General features: G+C 46.9%; 1 protein-coding gene across 6 annotated transcripts in view; it reads right to left on the bottom strand.

Annotated features, from left to right (window-relative positions):
• Dlgap4 (DLG associated protein 4) overlaps nt 1-17568 on the bottom strand; it is a 143510-nt gene that overhangs the window by 9902 nt on the left and 116040 nt on the right. For 4 of the 6 annotated variants that reach the window (XM_045155899.1, XM_045155898.1, XM_004666658.3 and 1 more), the window contains 2 exons: nt 15414-15502; nt 14471-14883 (listed from right to left, as the gene is read on the bottom strand). In XM_045155899.1, the coding sequence (XP_045011834.1) occupies nt 14471-14883; nt 15414-15502 (502 nt within the window). Of the gene's footprint in view, nt 1-14470; nt 14884-15413; nt 15503-15732; nt 15813-17568 lie in introns of all 6 variants that reach the window. The other 2 variants (XM_004666659.2, XM_045155900.1) reach the window with 2 other exon arrangements.

The following is a 17568-nucleotide window of genomic DNA, read 5'->3' as shown; positions in this document are numbered from 1 at the left end:
CAGCCCATAAAGTTCTTTAAAAATGCTTTATTTATTTGAGAGAAAGAATAAGAATGGACATGTCAGGGCCGCTAGCCATTGCAAATGAACTCCAGATACAAGTGCCACCTTGTGCATCTGGCTTTATATGGGTACTGGGGAATCAAACCTGAGTCCTTAAGACTTTGCAGGTAAGTGCCTTAACTACTAAGCCATCTCTCCAGCACCCCCCCCCCCCCAAATAGTTTTATCTATTTATTTTCAAGCAGAGAAAGAAAGAAGAGAGACAGAGGGAGAGAGAATGGGTGTACCAAGACCTCTAGCTGCTGTAGACGAACTCCAGACACATGCACTACTTTGTACGTTTTACTTCACATGGGTATTGGGGAACTGAACCCTGGACGTTAGGCTTTGCAGGCCAGCGCCTTAACTGCTGAGTCATTTCTCTGGTCTCATTAGACTTGAGATCAAAAGAAGAAACGGCAAAAGAAAAATATCAATAAATTGGATTTCATTAGAACTAAAAATTTATGGATGGGGTGTAGCTCCGTAGTGATGCCCTAGGGTCAGTCTTAAGCATCAAAGTAAATATAGTTTGGTCATAGATAAGCAGGTAAGTCATCAATATTCAAAAAGTTAAACAATGTAATTGTCCATGGACTGATGAATGGATGAGGAAACGGTGACCCAGCCACACAATGGCAGGCTGTTGAGCAATACAGCGGAGCCCAGTTCTGATACACACTACACCACACGGAGAGCCCCCCATGCAAGGGCTTGGGGGATGACTCAGCGGATAAAAGTGCTTGCTGCACAAGCCTGATGACCAGAAATCAAATCCTCAGAACACATGTAAGGCCAGATACACCTAGCACAAGTGTCTGTAATCCCAACCCACCTACAGCAGTGGGAGGTGAAATCAGGCGAACCTTGAAGGTCACAGCCAGCTAGTTTGGTGTTCACAGACGACGAGCTCTGTCTCAAACAAGGTGGAAGGTAAGGATCAACACCCTGAGGTTGTTCTTTGAGCTCCACATGTTTGCGTAGCACACATGTGCCCATATTCACACACACACACACACACATATACCAAGTGCAAGGAGATAAAGAGAGATCACACTTCGTATGACTTCATGAACTGCAATGTCCAGATACACCATTCTGCAGAGAATAACGTAGGACAGTGCTGTCCTGGGGCAGGGGTCATGGCAGAAGAGATAGAGTGCTGGCTGTTCCCTTCTGAGCTGACGGAAATGTTCTATAACCAGGTAGAAATGATGGCTAGACAGCTCTGTGAGTATGCTAAGATTCAAGGCATTGTACACAAAGGGATCGATTTTTTTTTTTCAAGGTAGTGCCTCCCTCTAGTCCAGGCTGACCTGGAATTCACTATGTGGTCTCAGGGTGGCCTTGAACTCATGGAAATCCTCCTACCTCTGTCTCCTGAGTGCTAGGATTAAAGGCATGTGCCACCATGCCTGGCTGTAAAGGGGTGAACTTTAGATTTTTTATTTTTATTTATCTATTTGAGAAAAAGAGAGAAAAAAAAGAGGTAGAGAGAAAAAGGTGTGTGTGGGGGGGCGGGGCGGAAATAGATGGCACCAGGACTTCCAATCACTGCAAATGAACTCCAGACACATATGCCACCTTGTGCATCTGGCTTATACAGGTACTAGGGAGTAAAACCTGGGGTCCTTAGGCTTCATAGGCAAATGCTTTAACTGCTAAGCCATCTCTCCAGCCCCTAAAGGGATGAATTTTATATAGTATATACATGACATTTCAGAGCTAGGGCTGTAGCTAAAGGGTAGTGAGTGCTTAATATGCACAAGTCTTGGGTTCAATGAGCAGCAATCCCCCAATTAGATCTCAACAATGTCACTATAAAAATGCTCAGAATGGAGAACTAGAAACAACCCTACTGATCACCAGTGGTATGGATAAAGAATGGTGTAGGGCTGGAGAGATGGCTTAGCAGTTAAGCGCTTGCTTGTGAAGCCTAAGGACCCCGGTTTGAGGCTCGGTTCCCCAGGTCCCACGTTAGCCAGATGCACAAGGGAGCGCACACGTCTGGAGTTTGTTTGCAGAGGCTGGAAGCCCTGGCGCGCCCATTCTCTCTCTCTCCCTCTATCTGTCTTTCTCTCTGTGTCTGTCGCTCTCAAATAAAAAAAATAAAAAATGAACAAAAAATTAAAAAAAAAGAATGGTGTATACATAGAATAGAATAGTTCATATCCATGAGAAGAATGAACTACAGGTGTTAACACAACATGGCCGCATATCAAAAACAATGTGTTTTGGGCTGGAGAGATGGCTCAGTGGTTAAGGTGCTTTCCTGCAAAGGCTAAGGATCCAGGTTTGATTCCCCAGTACCCACATAAAAGCCAGATACACAAGGTGGCACATGCATCTGGAGTTTGTTGTAGGGGCTAGAGGCCCTGCTGCACCCATTTTCACTCTCTTTCTGCTTCTCTCTTTCAAATAATAAATAAATAAATATACTTAAAAAAAAGCAACAAAGCAATGTACCAGGAATAGATGGTAAGACCCTATTGCTGAAGACTCCACATTTTTGGGCTACAAGGTCACTAAGAACTCCTCCTGGAGCTGAGCTGAAAACCTTCTCCATGTAGACCAGCTGACAGAAAGCTGGAAAAAGCCAATCTGCATGCAGTTCATTGGGAAAGAGAGAAATCACCAGTGGAGATACTCAGCAGTGGACACTGCAAGCCTTAAATTTGGCCAGTTAGGCCAAATGAGCCAATAGGTGCAATAGTGGCACGTCTCTTATGGGGGAAACCAACTGTTCTCTAATTGGACTGGAGGCTCACTCCATGGGAGGGAAGACATCTCTGATACTGAAAACTTACAACAGGGGTAGCCATGAGCCCTACGGGTGTAATGTCTGCTGGTGTCTGGTTAAATGTATACACTATGCTCACCAAACTGCCCAATAAGCACTTCTCTTAATGTTTATACCCATATATTAATGCTACTCTCACTTTTGGTTAGAGAAGCTTCTCTTTTCAGATGGTGGTGACCTTAGGATGACTCAGAAGGCACCATGGAGCTGAGAAGAAGTGACAGAGGAGCGCTCAGCACTGAAATATCTCTATCACACCTTCCAAGGCTCAGGGTCCAATGTGGAAGAGGTGGTGGAATGAATATGAGAGTCAAAAGAAGGGTAGGACTCCTTATAACATGCTTCTCCAGACACAAAATGGCCTGGATATCCATGACCCTGCACTGCCTGACACTACCTGCACAAGACCATCATAATAGGAGGAAAAGATGATGACATCAAAATAAAAGAGAGACTGAGAAGGGGAAGGGATATGATGCAGAGTGGAGTTGCAAAAGGGAAAGTGGAGGAAGGGAGTCAATAATTATGGAAATTGTCAATAAAAATAATTTTTAAAATGTGTTTTATGGTTTGGAGTCTGGATCTCATGTAGCCCAGGCTAGTCTTAAATCTGCTATGTAGTAGAACATTGCCTTGAATTCCTTATCCTCCTACCTCCACCTCAAAAGTTTTGGGATTATAGGCATATGCTATGGCCCAGCTCAATCATAATCCATATTGAATAATAATAAAAAAAAGTCCGTGGGCTGGAGAGATGGCTTAGCAGTTAAAGCGTTTTGCCTGTGAAGCTTGAGGACCCAGATTCAATTCCCCAGGACCCATGTAAGCCAGATGAACAAGGAGGTGCATGCATCTGCAGTTTGTTTGCAGTGGCTAGAGGCCCTGGGGTCCCCATTCTTTCTCTATCTGCCTCTCTCACTCTCCTTCCTCTCTCTCTCAAATAAATAAAAACATTAAAAAAAAAGGTCTGTGGGCTGGGGAGATGGCTAAGTGGTTAAGGCACCTGCTTGCAAAGCCTGATGGCTCAGGTTTGATTCCCCAGGACCCATGTCAAGTCAGATGCACAAAGTGGTGCATGTGTCTGGTGTTACCTGTATTCTGTCTCTCTTTTTCTCTCAAATATATGAACTTAAAAAAAAAATAAAATCTGGGCTGAGAGATTTCTCAGTGGTTAAGAGATCTTGCTGCTAAAGTATGAGGGCCTCAGGCCAGAGACCACCAAGTTTGGCTCTCCAGAACCTACATAAAAATCTGGGTGTGGCCATGTATGCCCATAACCCCAGTTATGGTGGTGGGGCAGAAACGGGTGAATCAATGGGGTTCACTGATGGACAATAGCCCCAGACAAGGGATAGACACCATCGCAAAGAAATACATAAATGAAGAAGAGAAGGGCATCCAGTGTTCTTTTCTGACCTCACATGCATGTATATGGGGCACATACATCCACACACACACATGCATATACCACCCAGCACATCAGACACATACTGTACACATATGCAAAAAAAGTAATTTTTTTGTACACACACTAGCTGTGTATGGTAATACACAACTGTAATCCTAGTACTCAAGAGGCCAAGGCCTCCTGGTTTCAAATTCAACCTGAGCCTGAATGACATACTAAGATCCTGCTTCAAAAATAATTCTCAGGCAAGATAAAGGGTTAGTGGTTAAGGTGCTTGTCTACAAAGCCTAAGGAGCCATGTTCTACTCTCTAGATCCCACGTAAGCCCGATGCACAAGGGGACACAAGTGCTCAAGGTCACACATGCGTACAAGGTGTGCACACATGCATCTAGAGTTTAACAGCATTGGCTGGAGCTCCTAGCATGTCAATTCTCTCTCTCTCTCTCATTAAAAAAAAAAAGTACAAAAGGGCTGGAGAGATGGCTTAGTGGTTAAGGCATGTGCCTGCAAAGCCAAAGGACTGTGATTTGATTCCCCAGCACACACGTAAGCCAGATATACAAGGTGGCACACACATCTGGAGTTTGTCTGCAATGGCTGGAGGCCCTGGGCATGCCCATTCTCTCTCTTCCTCTCTCTCTTTCTCTCTCGCAACAACAACAACAAAAGTATAGTCAGGTATGGTGGCACACGCCTTTAATCCCAGCACTTGGGAGGCAGAGGTAGGAAGATTGCCATGAGTTTGAGGTCACCCTGAGAATACATAGTGAATTTCAAGTCAGCCTGAGCTAGAGCAAGACCCTACCTCAGAAAACAAAAGCAAAAGTGTATAAACCCACCAATTCTGTAAATACCTATATTTATGCATATATGTTAAGCTATTCTCACTGGGGATACTCAAAACTCATCAAAGGGCTGGAGAGATGGCTTTGGTTAAGATGCTTGCCTGCAAAGCCAAAGGACCTTGGTTCAATTCTCCAGGACCCATGTAAGCCAGATGCACAAGGTGGCACATATGTCTGGAGTTCATTTGCAGTGGCTGGAGGCCCTGGTGTGCCCATTCTCTCTTTCTCTCTAAAATAACTGAGGAGAAGTGAGAACAGAGTGAAGCATGAAGTGAGACATATCATATCTTCCAAGACTCAGAGACCACTGCAGAAGAGGTGGTAGAAAAAATGTAAGAGCCAAATGAAGGAGAGCCGTGCTTTGCAATACTGTCTTCCAGACACCAGATGGTCATGGCATACATGACCTCACAGTGGCTGCCACTACCTACACAGCACCTTCTTAGCATCTATCCATGTGGCCCTGGGTTCAAGCCCCAGTACTGAAAAAAAAAAAAAAAGAAACAAAATGAAAAACAAAACTAAGGGAATAAAGCAAAAGTCAACAGGATTTTAAGGAAAGAATTCTATAGAAGGCAGTGTGATACTCATTCCTAAACTATGATGCAACTATAGATGATAAAGGAGCTGCTCTTTTTAAAAATTTTTATTTAATTTTTTGACAGAAAGAGAGAATGGGCACACTGGGGCCTCCAGCCACTGCAAATGAACTCTAGACGTGTGCACCTCCTTGTGCATCTGGCTAACGTGGGTCCTGGGGAATCAAACCTGGGTCCTTTGGCTTTGTAGGCAAACGCCTTAACCGCTAAGCCATCTCTCCAGCCCAGGAGCTACTCTTTTGGATTAACAGGGCCCAACCTGGTCAAGTTTCCATCCCTCAGCAGCTGTTGGACATGCCAGACTTTGCTTTCCCCTTGATGGCTGCTTCTTCCAAAGGTCTCTCCCACTCACCCCTTACTGGAGATGACGGCCCCACTCTCATCTTCCACCTCTCTTAGACAGTGCCTGTGTCCTGCCCTGCAGAGAGCTGTGTGTTCTCCATCGGACAAGGCTGACTTTAGCACACTGATGTCCCCTCCTGCATAATAGAGTCCCCTTCTCTAGCAAGGGCATTCTGAACAGAAAATCCACATGCTCATTGTGCTCTGCCTCAAGACCACCACCTACCTCTCCTCTGACCTCGTCTATGCCTCTGACCCCTTGCATAGGAACATTCATCAGTCTTGGCAGTCTCTGATTACACTCCTCTTATCTTCTGTGACTCTCCAATCAGGCTGCCGGCCTCTGTCCCTACCCATGCTCCCTAACATCACCTTTTCAGCAGAAAGACCCTTTAAGGGGTGGAGAGATGGCTTAGCGGTTAAGGCGCTTGCCTGCGAAGCCTAAGGACCCAAGCTCAACTCTCCAGGTCCTACATAAGCCAGATGCACAAGGTGATGCAAGCCTTCAAGGTCACACATGCCCTCTATGTGGCGCACATGTCTGGAGTTCGTTTTCAGTGGCTGGAGGCCCTGGCATGCCAATTCTCTCTCTCTTGCTCTCTGATAAGAGGAAATTTCAAAAAAAGCTCTTCAAGGTCTCATGTAAATAGTATTGGTAACTTTGTTATCAACAGGAAGCACAGATAATTTTATATCACACTACAGTCTCATTATACTGTGACACTGTTTATGACCAATCACTACTTCAAAATGGTAACTAGACTTACTGACAGATCTTGCTACTTTGTATGAGTGAATGCCCAAGTGTGTGCAGGTGTGGGTGAATAGAGGTTAGAGGACAATGAGAGACCCTGTCTCCAAAAAAAAAAAATGGTGGCCAGCATTTCTCAGGAATGACATTCTGAGGCAGATCCCTGAGGCTTTCTGGCTATCCATTCTGTTTCACGTCACGGGAATTAACAAGTGTAGGCCACCGTGTCTGTTTTTTTCACATGGCTTCATGCTTACATGGCAAGCATTTACCAACTGAGCCATCTCCTAAGCCCAAAGAGCTTATTACTTTATGTATTAAAGAAATGCATACTATTCTATCATAAACTTAATACTTTTGATTTTTTTTAGTTTATTTACAAGGGGGGGGACAGAGAGAAAGAGAGAAAATTGGCATACCAGGGCCTCAGGCTACTGCAAATAAACTCCATATGCATGTGCCACTTTGTGTATCTGGCTTTATGTGGATACTGAAGAAATGAACCTGGGTTGTTAGGTTTTATAGGCATGTGCCTTAAATGTTGAGCCATCTCTCCAGCCCGTCAATTAATACTTTGACAACTTTTTTTTTTTTGGTTTTTCAAGACAGGGCCCCACTCTAGCCCCGGTTGACCTGGAATTAGTCTCAGGAGGGCCTTGAATTCACGACGATCCTCCTACCTCTTGTCTCCCAAGTGCTGGGATTAAAGGTGTGTACCACCACCCCCAGCTACTTATTTTTTGTTTTGTTTGTTTTTTGAAGTAGGGTCTCACGCTAGCTCAGGCTGACCTGGAATTCACTATGTAGTCTCTGGGTGGCCTCGAACACATGGTGATCCTCCTACCTCTGCCTCCCAAGTGCTAGGTGTGCACCACCATGTCCAGCCCCCCCTTTTTTTGAGATAGTGTATAATGTAACCCAGGCTGGCCTTCAACCTGAGATCTTCCTGTGTTAGCCTCAGTTTTCTGTGATTATAGGCATGTTTTACCATGTCCAGCTTTGATAACTGCATATTAGTTTAACAGTTTCTTTCACAATCATGATATAATCTTTTTTTTTTTTTTTTTTTTTTTTGCTTGCAAGGTAGGATCTTGTTCTAGCCCAGGCTAACCTGGAATTCACTATGTAGTCTCAGGCTGGCCTTCAGCTCACAGAGATCCTTCTACCTCTGCCTCCTGAGTACTGGTATTAAAGGTATTACCCCGCCTCGTGATATCATCTTTATTTAAAATATTAAAAAATTTTTGTTTATATCTTAAGAGAGAGAGACAGATAGAGAATGGGTGTTCCAGGGCCTCTAGATTCATGTGCCACCTTGTGCATCCAGCTGATGTGGGTCCTGGGGAATCAAACCTGGGTCCTTTGGCTTTGTAGGCAAGTGCCTTAACTGCTAACTCATCTTCCCACCCGTAATCTTTCTTTTAAAATGTAAAAAATGGGCTGAGGGAAAAAACAGAAACAAAAAAACTAGTCCTTGAGCTGGGGAGACGGCTCAATGTTTAAATGTGCTTTGCTTGCAAAGCCCGCCAGCACAATTTCAAATCCCCAGTACCATCTCCCCAGCCCTGAAAGGATTTATTTTGCTTACAGACTTGAGGGGAAGCTCTGTGATGGCAAGGGAAAACATGGAAACAGAAGCAAGTGAGTGAGCTGAACTCTGGCTAGGGTGAGCTGGCTATAGCATCCCTAAGCCAGCCCCAATGACACATCTCCTCTAACAAGACTCCACCTCTAAAACTGTCATCAGCTGAGGACCATGCACTCAAAGCACATGAGTTTGTGGAGGACACCTAATTCCCACCCCCAAACAAGGGCAAAAATTAATGGAAAAAGTGAACAGAGGAAACTGCTTGGCCATGTCAGTATCCGATGAACAATCGAAAGACAAAGCCACAGAAACCTTCCAGTTTCTATTGATTTCTCCAACAAAGACATACAAAGAGCCAACAGGCACAAACACAGGTGCCCAACCGTACTAGTGACCATGGAAATGCAGTGCAAATCACAATGAGATATCACTTATTCCCACTAGGATGGTTAGAATAAAAAAGGTGCCAGAAGCCTGGGCCAGAGTGAGAGCCTACCAAAGGCAAGATGAGATAAGACTTGATATGTTGGGCTAGAGAGATGGCTCAATGGTTAAAGGTGCTAGCTTGCAAAGCCTGACAATTTGGGCTCAATTCCCTAGTACCCACATAAAGCCAGATGCACAAAATGGTGCATGTATGTATCTGGAGTTCATTTGCAGTGGCAGGTGGCCCGGGCGCGTGCATATTCACTCTTTATCTGCCTCTTTCTGACTATCTTTCATACATAAGTAAACAAAAATATTTTAAAAAGCTGGGCGTGGCGGCACATGCCTTTAATCCCAGCACTTGGGAGGCAGAGGAAGGAGGATAACCGTGAGTTCAAGGCCACCCTGAGACAAAAGAAAAAAAAAAAGAAGGTTTTTGTTAAAAACCTTGGTGTGTGTGCACAGTGAATGCTTGCATGTAAGCAGATGCACGTGTCCTGTGTGCACACATGCAGAGGCCAGATGAGGATACGGTGCCCTTGGCTATTGCCCTTCCACCTCATGTCCATGAGACAGACTGCCACTCTATGTGTAACTCTAAAGTGCAGCTGGCTTTGGCAGGATGACCACTCTTCTATGGCATTTCGTATGAACACTCCACAACCTACACCTCACCATACTCTGTGTATAATAATTGAAAACATGATTGAGTGTTGAAAAGCAGATCGGAAAGAGAAAGGTCCTTGATTAAGCAAGGCCCCGTGACAGAACAACTTGGCGGGGCGTCCGTGCTGTGGCACGCGTCTTAGCAGGCCGAGGACAACCTCGGGTGTTGGTCCTCAGCCTCCGCCACTGCATGGGCTAGTCTAGCTGACCTGGGAGCCACTGGGGGATTCCACTATTTCTGCCTCCCATCTTGTTATAGCTGCGATTACAGACACTTGCTACTTAGTCCAAAGTTACAGGGGTGTTGGGGATCTGAGCTCGGGTGTTCCAGCTTGTGTGGCGAGCACTTTACCTCACTCGGCCGTCTCCCAGGCCCCCCCTTTGTGTATTTATGCAGTGTGCGCAAAAGAAATGAACGCACGCCCATACTAAAACCTGAACATGAATGCTCACTGTAGCATTCTTCATACTAGCTAACAAGAAGAAATGATCCACATGTCCACCAGCAGATAAGCTGTACGCCTTTAATGCTAGCACTCAGGAGGCGGAGGGAGGAGGATCACTGTGAGCTCAGGCCACCCTGAGACTACAGAATGAGTTCCAGGTCAGCCTGGGCCACAGTGAGACACTACCTTGAAAAACTACAAGAGATAAATTATATAAATAGGATATCATTTGACAACTAAAAGGAATAAAGTATGGACAAATGTTACAACAAAAGTAACCCTTTGGGGTGGCCTAAGAAGGGGTTATTTTAGGGGTGATAGAAATGTTCTGGCATTAGAAGTGATAGCTGTACAACTCTGTGAATGAGCTAAATATTACTGAGTTGTACAATGAAATTGATGACTTTGTGTTATGTGTGTGTGTGTGTGTGTGCATGCGTGTGTGTAAATGGTGTGAGTGGCGTAGGGTATGTTTAATGTGATGCCCATATGCTTGCCTGTGGCAGGGGCACTTACCAAAGGTGCCAAGTTCCATCATTCTTCTGCTAGAGTCCCTTTACTAATTAGGAGCTGTGTGCTCTGAAGATTCTTGGGCCTCTCATCCCCTGTGCAGCTGGGGTTACGGCATGCATGGCCATGCCCAGCTGATTACAGAGTAGCTGGAGATTCCAACTCTGGCCATCTCAGGTCCTTATGCTTGCAAATGAAGTGTACTTAACTGATAAGTCATCTCTCCAGTCCTGAATTTTTTTTTTTTCCCGAGATAAGTTTCACTCTAGTCCAGACTGACCTGGAATTCACTATGTACTCTCACGGTAGCCTCGAACTCACAGTGATCCTCCTGCCTCTGCCTCCTGAGTGCCAGGACTAAAAGCATGCACCCACCATGCCTGGCTGATTTATTTTTATTTCTTAGAGAGACAGCAAGAACAAAAGCAAGAGCGAGAGCGAGAGAGAGAGAGAATGAATTGGCACACCAGGATCTTAGCCACTATATTCAAACTACAGACAGTTGTGCCACCTAGTGTGTATGTGCAACCTTGCGCTTGCTTCACCTTTGTGTGTCTGGCTTAATGTGGGATCTGGAGAAAGTTCCAACCTGGACCCTAAAGCTTTGTAGGCAAGCATCTTAACTGCTAAGCCATCTCTCCAGCTCTGATTTTTTTTTTTTTAAGAGGTAGGGTCTCACTCTGGTCCAGGCTGACCTGGAATTCACTCTGTAGTCACAGGGTGGCCTTGAACTCATGGCAATCCTCCTACTTCTGCCTCCCAAGTGCTGGGATTAAAGGCGTGCGCCACCACGCCCGGCTTGTTTTTGTTTTTGAGACATGGTCTTATGTATCCCAGGCTGGCCTCGAACTTGATGTAGCTGAGGGTGGCCTTAAGCTTCTGATCCTTGTGCCTTTATCTCCCATGTGCTGAGATTTTAGGCATGCCAGGTTTATGAAGTGCTGGGGCTCAAACTCAGGGCTTCCTGCATGCCAGGCAAGCACCCTACCAATTAAATCAAAAGGATGAATTTTATATTATATGAATTGTATCTCAATAAAACTGTTATAGTTTGGTGGTACAGTGCTTGCCCTAGCAATACTAACTAACTAATTAAATAAAAATAAAGCTGTTAAAAAATGAAGGAAAAAGAAAAGCCTTCAGAAATGATGAAGACATAATAAAAACAGACTGGGGGCTGAGAGATGGCTTAGTGGTTAAGGCGCTTGCCTGCATAGCCTAAGAACCCATGTTTGAATTTCCAGGTCCCACGCAGTCAGACGCACAGTACTGCAAGCATGCAACGCTGCACATGTCCCACAAGGGGCTGCACATGTCCACAGTTTGTTAGCAGTGGCTGAAGGCCCTGGTGCATCCTTTTTTTCTCTCTCTCTCTCTCTTTCTCAAAACAAAACAAAACAAAACAGACTGGTCAGAGTATCATGATACATGATGCCTATAGTCCCAGCACTTGGCAGAGTTAGACATGAGAATCTCAAGTTTGAGGCCAGACTGGGGTACACAGTGAGATCCCAAAAGGAAAAGTGATTCTCCTGCCTCTATCCCCCAGTGCTGGTATTACAGATATGTGGCTTTACATCTGGCTTTTGAAAATTATTTTTAAAATATCATTCCATTTATTCACATAAAACTAGTTCTACAAAACCAAAGGCCATGTCTCCAGGTAGAAATGCTCAATTAATTACTGACACAATAAATTAAAAAGACCTATTCCATACCATAGTGCTGAGAAATGTCATAAAACAGGCAGAATGACAATCCCCCAAAACTTCCAGAGATAAAATACAGTGGACAGAGAATCAGCATGGCTCCAAACTTTGCAGCAGAAGTAATATAAGCTCTATATAATACAGCTGTTAAGATTCTGAGGGAAAATTATTTTTGACATGTTACTTATAATAGTTATATTTATATCAAATTATTTACATATATGTAAGTTTAGGTATTTACATGTTTAGATGTCATTTATATTTGTTACTCATCCAAACTCTGTGAGGTTTGAAATAAAAGTTTCCCAAAATTTCTCTAAAACTGAAGGTGTATTCCACAAACAATGGATGAGAACCAAGAGGCAAAAGACCATGTGGTATAAAAAGCAGGGTGCCAGGGTCGGTCGTGGTGGCGCACGCTTTTAATCCCAGCATGCGGGAGGGAGGCAGAGGTAGGAGGATCGTCGTGAGTTCAAGGCCACTCTGAGACTACACAGTGAATGCTGGGTCAGCCTGGGCTAGAGTGAGAACCCATATTGGAAAACAAAACAAACAAATAAACAAAAACTGTCCATCCTGGACAAGGCAGGGAAGTCCCTGGTGACTCAAATGGAAGGACTGTGGGCCTGGAAACACCGCAGCCAGGCCGGAGCAGAACAAGGGAACCGGAAAAACTACGAAATCATGAGAAATCAGTACAGAAAGACAACAGTAGAAAGAAACAAAGCATTCACACTGCCCAGAAGAAATATGAAGGCAAACATCAGAGCACACAGCTGATCAGGGCTGGCCGTGGCAAAGACCGCCACACAGGGCTGGCCGTGTGGCTTCTGTCAGACACCGCTGGTGCTTTCTGAACTTTCGGCCACTGGTTTGATTTCTTTTAAAAACACATTAACGTAAAGAGGTATTAGGCACACACCTCACTACAGTTTCCTGTTTAATAGTGGGTGTGACATCAAAGCTGGGAACAGGTCCAGGACAGTGAAAACAAGGGCTCTTGAAGTGCCTTTGAATCATCAAAGGATACCCTCATTGGCCATGCCATCAGAGGTAAGTGGGACGCGGGTCTGTCCTACCTGGACACTCGGGGGCGGAGAAGCCAGCTGCGCAGCAGGGCTTTGCTGAACCAGGTCAGTCCAAGGTGCACAGCAGTTCTTCCCCTTTCTCTTCCTCTCCTTCCCTTTCTTTGTTTTGATAGTGCTGGGGATTGAACCCAGGGCCTCAGGTATGCATACGTACTGCCACTGAGTTATTTTCTGAAGTAGTTTTTTTTTTGTTTTGTTTTTTTCTGAGGTAGGGTCTCACTCTAGCCCAGGCTGACCCAGCATTCACTATATAGTCTCAGGGTGGCCTTGAACTCACTGCGATGATCCTTCTACTGCTGTCTCCCAAGTGCTAGGATTAAAGGTGCCCACCACACCCAGCTAAAAACAATCATTTTTAAGCAAAAAGGAGAGAGAGAGAGAGAGAGAGAGAGAGAGACACACAGAGAGTGAGTATGGGCATGCCACTGCAAATGAACTTCAGATGCATGCACCACTTTTGCATCTGGCTTTACGTGGATACTGGGTAACTGAACCTTGGTTGTTAGGCTTTGTAGGCAAGCACCTTAATTGTGAAACCATCTCTCCAGCCCCATTTCTTAGGTTTTAAAAAATAAGTCTAGCATAGACAAAACCTAAGTGGAATAGAAACTTCTGCCTTGTTCAGATCCTGCACTTGGAATGCAGCAAGGACTCAATAAAGAGTTGGGGAAGGCAACAGTCAGGACACCAGCTTCCTCTGAACCTTAACACTGATTATCACAGGCAATCCTAACAAGGTGTTCATGTAGTTAGAGACAAAGATTCAAAATAGAAGTAATCAAGGACAAATCACCAGGAAGGAAAGAGCTAGGATTCTGTGTGGTTGGGCCGACAGCCTGCACAACAGGCAGCTATTGCCATAAAACCTGGGTGGAAAGATGTTTAGTTAGGTAGGTGGATGGTAGAGAGGAAAGAATGAACATTAAGAGGCAAGCTCGGGCTGGAGAGATGGCTCAGTGGTTAAGGCACTTGTCTGTGAAGCCTAGACCCAGGTTTGACTTTCCAGGTCCCATGTAAGCCAGATGCACGTGGTGGCGCATGCGTCTGGAGTTCGTTTGCAGTGGCTGGAGGCCCTGGTGTGCCCATTCTCTTTCTCTCACAAATAAATTAAAAAAGAGGCTAGCTCACAAAACGAGCCTAGAACACAACCTAGAACCCTCCCCACTGAGGCTCTAAGGCTGGCTGGCCAAGAGCTAGGGAGCAGCTGTGTACCCCTTGTCTGGAGGAGGTCACCTCTACCACACCCACCTTCTTCAGAGAGGTTGTTCTCTTTGGTCTCCTTGTCCATCTGGCAGCACCAGCCTTCCAGCCGCTCTGTTTCGGCCTGAAGTAGCTTCAGGAACCAGTAGCCATCTCTGCGGCAGGCCCCAGGCTGCACTGGCTCTGCTGGGGAGCTGGAGGAGGTCTCGAGCCAGGGGTCAGGTGGGGGCAGCGAGGACGCCTCGAGGGCAGGGTCGCTGTTATCTCCATAGGAGAGGTTGCGCTTGATCTGGGCAATCTTGGGGGCCTGCCGGGGGCCGGCATCAATGCTGATGGAGTTGGGGTGTGGGGTACAGTCTGGAAGGCTCCTTTCAGATGACTTACAGCTTGAATCATTGGCATCTTGGGTATCGGAGTCAGTGTCCCGTCGGGAGGACATGCTGTGAGAGGGGGCGCTGCTTCTGTGGGTGGAGGGTGGGGACAAGAGGGAGGGAATGAGTCACCAGGAGGGCCAGAAACCAGAGGCCACCTGACCCGGACACACGGGAGACAGAGAAACAGATGCATCATCTGCTCACCATGCGCCTGAAGCGGGTCCCACAGCCCCCGTCTCATTCTCGGCTCAGCCCTTGCCCCATTCCGCCCGTGCCCACCCGCCCACACCCACACACACACACACACAGGACAAGGTCATAAGGTTGTCTGTTTACTGCAGTGGGGCCAGGAAGACCCCCAACACCAGGGGAGCTGGGGGCCACATCCCAGCCCAGCCTCGCCCCTACGGGCTGACTGGTCTCACAGAGCCAGGGCTCATGTGTCCGCCCACCTGCCCTGCCCCACCTCCCACACCTAAGCCGCCGCCCGCACCCCAAACCCAGCTTGGTTATTAGAAATCCAGCAAGGAATAGTGGGTGAGGGAGAGCAGGAGAGGTGAGGGCGGAGGGGAGGAAGAGGAGAGGGGAGTAGCAGCCACCAACTCTGTCCGACTTACCGCCAGTCGTCCTCTACCTGAACCCCGATGGACTGGAATTTGGTAGCGGGACTGGGCTCCTCTTTTGGCACTGGCTGAATGCAGTCAACCTTATTGAAGGACAACGACAGCAACGGCACGGAGACAAAGACAAAAATAAAAAACAAACACCACACTTGCTGCTGAAATTCACATTAGTGGGACGACGCAAACAGACGTGTAGACAGACAGACACGAGGCATGCAGACACTGCACGTGGGCCCGAGGTGGGCCGGGTTAAGCCGGGCACTGCTCATTCGCGCGGAGGCGGGAGGGGGCAGAGATGACTGGCTTTCCCTACTCTGAGGAGGGCGCCATCACATCGATCGCTTTGGGTCCGACGTCCTCCGAGAGGTGGGAACCGCTCCTTCTAGTCCTCTCCTTTACACGCATCAGAGAGAAGAAGAAAAGGACGACGGAAGAGAGAGAGAGAACACACACACACACACACAAAGCCACAGCCGTTATCTGGTGTAGTAGAGGCTGGGGGCTGTCTTGAGGCAAAGATCACTCCCCCAACCCTGCGGCTGCAGCCTGGAAGGGGAGCTGGCAAGCCCAGACTAAGTGCAAGCCACGGACAGCTGTCCTCAAACCCAGAATGCAGAGCCACTCAAGTCCCGGGAAACTGGGATGCCATCCCAGGACCTCAACCACACTTGGCTCTGGGGTGGGGGGAGAGGGCCAGGGCAAATTGCAAAGCTAACACTTGCTCTGTAATGGGGGAGAAACATGGCAACAGCCATTTCCTGGGCCCACCCATCTTTTCTGGGACAAATGTGCCTGGTCAGGGAGCAGCCAAGTCAACTGTCCCATCACAGCTCAAGAACATGGGAAAGCCTAGTTGTACAGCGAGGAGGGCTCAGGGTAGCCTCTGAAACTGGGATTCCAGGAGCTGGGCAAGAGAGGCTTTCTGGGATAGGAGTTCAGTCACACTTCCCCTTGGCAAGAGGCAATGGGAAGCATAGCATCCTTGGATCTCCAAGGAGCTGCAACAAGAGCGTTGAATGGGGTGAAGCCAGAGAAAAGGGACTCTGAGTAAGGTGTACCAGGAGTCCTCACCCAGTGTCATGTTCTGGGTAAGGGACTCAAGGCTGGCCCTAACTACCTCTTAGGCTTCCTGGGATGCTAAGAGCACCTGTTGGCCAACAAGGAGATGGGCTACTACTCAAAGACCAGGATGGTCAGGACCAAGGGCCAGAGACCAGGCTATTCCCCGTGTTCCTAAGAATCCCACCTAGAGAGGCTATAGGGCATGGGCACTGGGCCCTTATGAAGCCCAGGTGACAAAGCCAGAGGATATCAGAAAATAGAAGTCTCAGGCTGGGCATGGTGGCACATGCCTTTAGGAGGCAGAGGTAGGAGGATCACTGAGAGTTTGAGGCCACCCTGAGACTACATAGTGAATTCTAGGTCAGCCTGGGCCAGAGTGAGACCCTACCTCAAAAAAAAAAAAGAAAAAAAAAAAAAAAAAGAAAAGAAAACAGAAGTCTTTGGCCAACTTCCTTTTTGTACAAAGGCCCAGAACTGACTCTCAGGAAATCTAGGCAAGTGTAAGAAACTGCCTCATGAATCTTCTCTGCTCCATTCAGTGTCTGCTTGGTGTCCCATGCTCCTACAGTCACTTGCTCAGAGGAAGCTGGGTAAATGGAGATCCCTGCAGCTCTAAGCCCCAATGCATACCATCTTGTTTTCCTTGGCCCTCCCACTGGGTTTGGGTGGGCTCTGCTTCCCTTCACCCTTGTCCTCACCCGTGCCCCCTGCTGCAGGCCCTGCTTTGCTCTGGAGTTCTACTTTCTACTAAATTGTAGTCTGGAGTACCAGGTGGCAGACAGAGGCCTCTCATGCCAAGCTTAGACTCTTAGAACATACAAGTCTGGCCCAATCTGTCCCATTCAGCTAACAGAAGATAGTCTCCTGATGCTGGGTGTACACAGCAGGGAGAAGCTGAATACCACTGATATGAGCATGCAGTGGGTTTGGTTTCTGCATGGGTCTTCTGGCCTGGGCCATATGGCCCTGGGGAGCCACCTGCCTAGAACCTTTCTCATGGAGGGAGGCACAGAAACCACCACCGTACTTTTCGATTTGCCATGGGCTTGGTGCCTCCAGTGACCTACCTGACCCCAAGGCCCGAAAG

Source organism: Jaculus jaculus, chromosome 8 (genome assembly GCF_020740685.1).
Source record: "Jaculus jaculus isolate mJacJac1 chromosome 8, mJacJac1.mat.Y.cur, whole genome shotgun sequence".
In the NCBI taxonomy this organism is placed as follows: domain Eukaryota; kingdom Metazoa; phylum Chordata; class Mammalia; order Rodentia; family Dipodidae; genus Jaculus; species Jaculus jaculus.
Note: the sequence above shows the minus strand (reverse complement) of the source record. Positions and strands in the feature narration are given on the sequence as shown.